Source organism: Strongylocentrotus purpuratus, unplaced genomic scaffold (genome assembly GCF_000002235.5).
Source record: "Strongylocentrotus purpuratus isolate Spur 01 unplaced genomic scaffold, Spur_5.0 spur5_scaffold_7, whole genome shotgun sequence".
Taxonomy (NCBI): Eukaryota; Metazoa; Echinodermata; class Echinoidea; order Camarodonta; family Strongylocentrotidae; genus Strongylocentrotus; species Strongylocentrotus purpuratus.
This window is the reverse complement of record NW_022145613.1, coordinates 13,852,730-13,859,804: the sequence shown is the minus strand read 5'-3', so window position 1 is coordinate 13,859,804 and position 7,075 is coordinate 13,852,730. Positions and strand designations below refer to the sequence as shown.

Here is a 7,075-nt window from a genome sequence, read left to right as displayed (position 1 = left end):
TCATCATCATCATCACCATCATGTAACCGATGATCGACAGAACATTATTCACCTATTCTCTTGGCATTTAAAAAGAGTTTCTTTTTGTAGACTACAGTCATGTTATTGTTTGTCCACGTTGCATATTGCATCATCGCTCGTGTTTCGCTGACAGTTGCGCCTTCTGTACTTCAGGGATCAAAGACATATATTACCAAAATTATTCTGAAGACGTTTAGTAGAACATCTCTTCATTATGTCAATCGGAACAATAGGCTTCGTAGGAGCTGGAAATGTAGCATTAACGCTAATAAAAGGCCTCCTTTCCGCAAGTAAGTGTCTATTTTTCTTGAATGATTGAAGTGGTGTAGTCCCAAACATGGGTATTTGTGTATTGTTTCCCATGTTTCCCTCCAAATAATATACTGAAACAGCGACCTCAGGCTCAGCTCAAAATGATGATAACGAAAGATAGAATAATGCAGACGGACGGAAATAGATAGATAGAGAGAGAGAGAGAGAGAGAGAGAGAGAGAGAGAGAGAGAGAGAGAGAGAGAGAGAAGGAGCAAAGGGCGAGGGGAGCTCCGAGGCGCTAGTTCAGAATCATATCCAGACTTTGACCCGTAACTTCAAATTCGGCATGAACGAAAATCAACTAAATCTTCATCAATTGTTCAAATAATGGTCATGATTTAAAAGTTGGTTGGTAACTTCGAATTCGGCATGAACGAAAATCAACTAAATCTTCATCAATTGTTCAAATAATGGTCATGATTTAAAAGTTGGTTGGTCAAATAACAAAAAGAATGTGTCTTTCTCGTCTGAACTTTTAAAAAAAAAGGCAGATAGAGGCAGGGCGCGTCTTTTCCCCCCGTTCCCTAGCCATCCTGTCGCTGCATTTGATTGGCTCAATAGGACCTGTACTTCATGCGCTAGTCATCAATATTCATGATACGCACGCACAGAGAATCTGATGCGATAATCGGGAGGCTTACCATAAACGAATGACTACCCAGGTCTTAACTTGTCCATAATCATTACGACATACTGGTTAATTTAGTCCAGAATCTGGACGATTTAATTTTGAATTTGATCTCCACCTCACCGTACCAACACAAATATTCGTATATTCAAATATTAATATGCATTCTAGGATGGCTATGTTACAGAAAAAAAGATGCAGGCAGGGCATACTAGACCAAGCGCGTAGCCAGGATTTTATTTTAGGGGGGGCGGTAGTGAGCACGCGAAGCGTGCGAATCACTTAAAGAGCGCGCAAAGCGCGCTCCTTAGGGGGGTGGGTGCAGCGCGGAAGCTTTGAAAGAAGACGATTCGTTGTACCTTTCTCAACTCATAATCCTTGTCTGAATTCAGTCCCTCCCCTCTCTCGCGTACGCGAAGCTTAGACGTTTCATTAAATTATTAGAGAAAGAAGACGATTTGTTGTACCTTCTCGACTCTTAATCCTTGTCTGAATTCTGTTCCCCCCCCCCTCTCGCGCGAAGCTTTGACGTTTCATTAAATTATTAGAGAAAGAAGACGATTCGTTGTACCTTTCCCGACACATATTTCTTAATTTGAACTCAGTTTCTCCCTTCCCGCGCGAAGCGCGGAAGCTTTGACGATTCATTGTACCGTTCTCAACTCCTTTTCCCTTTTTCTTCCTACGTCCTCTTTCTTTTTTTTCTTCTCTTTCTCTCTCTTTTTTTTTTTGGCCGGCGTTTTTTTTTGGGGGGCGACCGCCCCCACCGCCCCCCCCCTGGCTACGCGCCTGTACTAGACTATTTACTATTTCGCAATTTTTTTTTCAAGATGGCTGCCATGCTAGTTATAGCTGGCCAAGCCAATTTATTCACTGATATAAAGATTTTAAAAAAACAAGCATTGAGAAAGGAAAACTATGACTATGTCCATAATGCTCCAGTTTTATTCGAGGAGCAAACATGTTGGCAAAAGGCCTGCATGATTACAGTACCATGTGTGACTGAAGAAAAAAAAAGAAAAAAGAAAGAAATACTCTTTTTGCTGTGTGAGATTACCGAGCCCTTTGTCCAGTCTGTCACTTAGATACATGTTGGCTCCAATTGTATGCTCCATGGGGCTCTCTGTGAGGCTACAGAAAACATCAGTTGTCTCTTCCCTGTGGATTTTTTAATACGTAGATAGGGGGCATGCTGTTAACTGATAAAAAATACTCAAGTTCGTTTTGTTTTCTTTACTTTCATCTAGGTGCTGTAGGAGCAGAGAGGATAATGGCCAGTGCACCATCAAACAGGAATCTACAAGTTATAGGGGTAATTTTTTCTTGTTACACTATTTGTGCTAGTGTGTATTCTTTATTTTTGTCTACTGCCATTGTTTCTTTTTGTTAACTCCCCAAGTAGGTCATGAATCATGCACATTCATACATGTATACTTCCGTAATTGATGACTCAGATACACAGTAAATATCAAAACAAGTGGGGCATACCACATTATCCTACTCCTTTAAATAACTAAACACAACTGATGAATTTCTTTTCATAACTCAACAAATATAAAAATAGAGAAAAATCAAAGTTAATTTAGACAATGACAAGCTAATACAAATATTATACAAATTATGAACTGAGTGATCAAGAAGAACATGCTATCAAAATGGTGAAGCTTCAAGGGTCTTCTTACAGGTATTATTTATCAGTCATAGGTTCAACAATTTCTACATTTTATGCTGTATTTTTGTACAGGATCTTGGAGCCAAGACAACCAGTAGCAACAGAGAGATCTTGGAGACGGCTGACACAATTTTCTTGGCCATCAAACCAAACCTAGCTGGCGCCGTCATCAAAGAAATAGCTCCATTCGTCAAAAGAGACCAACTCTTCATATCACTTGCTGCAGGAATCTCATTAGATTTTATTGAAAATGTAAGATATGTATTCATTTGTTCAAAATTGCAGGTACAGTCAAACCTGCTTTAGTGACCACCTGTCTACAAAGACCACCTGTCTACAACAAGCACATTTTTTGTTTCCCTTGAAAAAGGTTTTTCATTGAATCATGTACTAAAAGAACCTGTCTACAAAGACCACCTGTCTACAAAGACCACTTTTTGTGTTTTCCTTGGGCGGTCGCTGTAGACAGGTTTACTAAGATACTGCAGGTCAGGTCAGATTTTACAGTGGTTCTGATTTCTGCACCTGTTGTGGAGAAACGTTTAGAGTTTACAGTTTGTCTCACAGTCATGGATTTTATAGAATCTTACAAAAAAGAGAGAAAAAAATTGTAGCATTATAAGAAACAGGAAATAAAAAAGGTTCTTTACAACCTTTGCTCATTTCTTTTATGATACTATACATTGCTTTACACCAGGGCCCCATTTCACAAAGTTTGTCATCAGTGACAAATGACAGTTTTTGTTATAAGCTACTGAAATCCTTGCTTCTGATTGGTTATAAGCAAATTTGTCACTAATTTTTGTCATTTGTCATTGAAAAAAGGGTTTGTGAAACAGGTCCAAGGAATCCCCTATGAGCAGTTTAGTTCTGCTTTTATTTTGTTTTTATAAATAGTGAAAAATGTACTGAGAAAAGTAAAAGTAATCTTCAATTTCTAAAATAGAATAATATATATATCAAGGATTTTCTCTGCACTTCGTAATAATCCCTCAATACAGAACCTACCAGAAAGATCAAGGGTTGTCCGGGCCATGCCCAACACACCCACCATCATCCGGGAGGGGGCTACCGTGTTTGCGTGTGGTTCGCACATCAAAGAGGGCGACAATCGCTTGATCCAATCGCTCTTCTCCAAGCTAGGTATCTGCATCGAGGGAGACGAGAGTATCATTGACGCAGCGATGGCTGTCAGTGGTTGTGGGCCGGCCTATGTGAGTTATATCAATACATTGACAGGGGTGTATTCTATGATTATAGTTGTCACTTCTTAGAGATGTACTATCAACAACAAAAAATCAGGGCAGGAACTTTTGAAAGGCATGATTGATCATTTATCTGCTAATTTGAAATGCTGGTATACTTCCTTATAGTAGAGTTACTGTTATTTTGATTATTCAATCTTTACACAACTTTTGTTAAATAACAGAATTGGCAATGCTGGTATAATTACACTTCTTTATTGAGAGTAATTTAGAATTTTTGATCTTTGAAGAAAAAAGAAAAAAGAAACAAACAAAAATGACCCTATTTTCCTAATACCCAATGAATAGGTGTTAAGAATTACATGAAGCTTTCCTGTGTTTAACTGACAACCAAATAATCATCAATCAGTTATTTGAATGAAGGAATGTTAACCGGTATTTTCTTCTTTGCTCCTGCAGGCCTATGTAGCTATTGACGCACTTGCAGACGGTGGAGTTAAGATGGGGCTTCCAAGGGACATCGCTATCAAGCTAGCAGCTCAAACACTATTAGTAAGTACCATGTAATTAAAAAAAATATAAAGGAACCATGCCCACAAGTTGATATAAAAAATAATAATAATAATATTTATAGCGTGCCTTGCTTTTTCAAGAGTCATCCCTCTTGATTGTATTCAGATTGCCTCCTGCTCCAAATATGTGCAGCTACAATGCAAACAATGGGTAAAGCAAATAATAATAATAATGATAATGGGAGCTTCTTATATAGCGCACCTGTCTGTCACGTTGTGACGCTCCTGGTGCTGCCCCAATTATTACCCTGGCTTAAGCAAGGCAGCCACTGCGGCGCTCTAGCATTTCAAGGAATTAATTCCTGCCAGGTACCCATTTACATCACCTGGGTTGAGTGGATGTGCAGAATAAATCTTTTATACACAATTTACCACATGAAAAATGTTGTTATTTTGTACCCTTTTGCACATGATTTAAATTTGATATCTACTTGCAAAAAGGTAAGATCCATTTCAAATTTTGTTGCTCACTTTGCTCTCAGGGTTCAGCCAAGATGGTGCTGAGAGGCGGCAAGCACCCATCGCAGCTCAAGGACGATGTGTGTTCTCCAGGAGGTACAACGATCGATGCCATCCATGAACTTGAGAGAGGTGGATTCAGGAAATGTCTTATAGAAGCAGTGGAAGCAGCGTGCAATAAGGCTAGGAGGCTCAACGATGCTATGCTGTATTCAAACAAGAAATGATGTCATCAAATATATTGAAGGAAAAAAATTAACTGTGTTGGTGATCATGATGTTTGATTTTCTCAAACAGAATTCTGAAGTAAACCTGAGTGAGCAGTCAAGATTTTGTTATGATGCCAATTGAGGGAAGAAATGAAAAAGGGTGTGATCCAACTGGGAAATGGTCCTGAAATTTTGATTCCTGGAATATTCTTGGAGTTTCTGATGTGCGTTTACATTGCAGTTTGAAACATGTCTGCATTATCAACTCGGGAAATTTGTATCCTCTACTGCACATGCTCAGAAATTACACAACCAAGCACTCTATAGATAGCGTTCTGTAACAGACTTTTGAATGTTGCAGTCAGACTGGAGAAAACAAATTCCGGAATCTCAATCGGTATTCCAGGAATGCACCTAATGATTGTCTTCCACAAATGTCACAATCATGTATTCTTCTGTAACACTTGATTATCCCCCCAATCTGTATAAAGCTAGTCATTGATTTTTGAAGAGGTATGAGAAATAGAATGAGTCGTATTCAAAGAAATATGCTTTAGTTGAATCTACAGCAATATGTTCCGGGACATGTATTAGAGTGAGTCCGTATTGATAAGACATCTGTATGTCTTCTCTTGCACCATGCAGTCTCTCCCACACCACTCACTCATGTACAAGGTTATATATAGGTTGTCTTCCTCCATTGGGCAGGCACTTGGTACTTGGTAGGTTTCCTCCAAAAGACGCCGTAAAGGTGTTTAAAGTTGATACTCTATTAAAGACAATCCCAAATACTGAGATAATTACATAAATAGAAAGCTTTTAACCCCATAATAACACCAAATGGTGTCCACCCGACAAAACAAGTTTAGAATAATGAATTTATTCGAGTAAACTCTACCAAAATATCTAAGTCTGAAACCCGGAAGTGCACGTAGAGTCGGCCTCTATCCGTGACGTCACGAACGGGAGTCATGGGCTCAGTGAGAGTGAATGGCAGTGATATCCCTACGTAAATGCTATCCTGTCAGAGCTTAGATTTGTTGTTGTTAAGGAGTATATTTGATGGATTTTCTGTTTTCATTTGAATGAAGAATAACGAAGCAACATTTTCCAGTCGCTGATTTCTTTTTATATCCTCATATTCACCTATTTGGTAGAGATTTAAGACGAGTTTACTGCTTAGGAATTAAAGTTAAATCGTGCACTTACGAATAGGCGGATGCATTATATTGTCATCAGATGTACATGAGCAGTTTTGTAAAACGAATAGGTCTAGAACTATGATCATAGATGTGTGTGACTGCCTCAAAAAAGGATACAGTACCAGTTAAACATTTTATGTTGTAAAATATCAAACTTGAACGAGATCATGCAAGCGCGCTTCCTCTATAATATTTTGGCGAGTGATGCGGCTCTTGCATGAACGTTCGTGGAGCTAGCAGAATTGGGAGGTAAGACCAAGCCGCTGCTCTAGGCGCTGCTTGCTTGTGATGGAACGTACGTGCGCTAGTTATATGTTTATCGGCAATTGCAAGAGAATGAAAGCGACGTTGCCAGCTAAGAAAAACAACTAACAAAGACTTGCTCCTGACTACCGGTGTCAGAATTGGTAGATGAAGGATGTTCAGGGCCAAGGAAGGCGAAAGACATGGGAAAAAGGAAGAAGAAACCATCGGGAGATCGCTGTAGTGTATGGTAATGAACTGTGCATGGGTAGACAGCTACTGTTCACTCCGTGCCTAGGCCGATTTCAACACCAAAACAAAAATTACATGGTGAAAATATCGACTAATAGCACATCGTTGGCATGTATATGTCATAATTTTTAAAAGGGGAATTGATATTAATACTATGAAGTACTAGGGGAAGGTAAAGAATTGTACATAGAATTATGATTTATTAGACTTTTCAGCCTTTGAAACAAAAATATGCAGAAAATCGTATCACTCTGCACATGCTTGCTATGGAACATCCGGGTACGTGAATATACTCTCTC

General features: G+C 39.0%; 1 protein-coding gene across 1 annotated transcript; it reads left to right on the top strand.

Moving 5' to 3' along the window:
• Positions 1–114: 114 nt before the first annotated feature.
• On the top strand, positions 115–5,129 carry LOC583853 (pyrroline-5-carboxylate reductase 1-like). Its single transcript, XM_783746.5, has 6 exons — positions 115–311; positions 2,210–2,274; positions 2,707–2,886; positions 3,636–3,848; positions 4,299–4,391; positions 4,894–5,129. The coding sequence occupies exons 1-6, from the start codon at positions 236–238 to the stop codon at positions 5,095–5,097; spliced, it is 831 nt and encodes a 276-aa protein (XP_788839.1). The 5' UTR covers positions 115–235; the 3' UTR covers positions 5,098–5,129.
• Positions 5,130–7,075: the final 1,946 nt, after the last annotated feature.

Bases quoted from the DNA above. Each gene is read 5' to 3' on its own strand.
- LOC583853 (XM_783746.5), top strand. From the start codon at position 236: ATGTCAATCGGAACAATAGGCTTCGTAGGAGCTGGAAATGTAGCATTA. The intron at 2,275-2,706 runs GTAATTTTTTCT...ATTTTTGTACAG, and splicing joins GGAATCTACAAGTTATAGGG to GATCTTGGAGCCAAGACAAC. The intron at 4,392-4,893 runs GTAAGTACCATG...CTTTGCTCTCAG, and splicing joins TAGCAGCTCAAACACTATTA to GGTTCAGCCAAGATGGTGCT.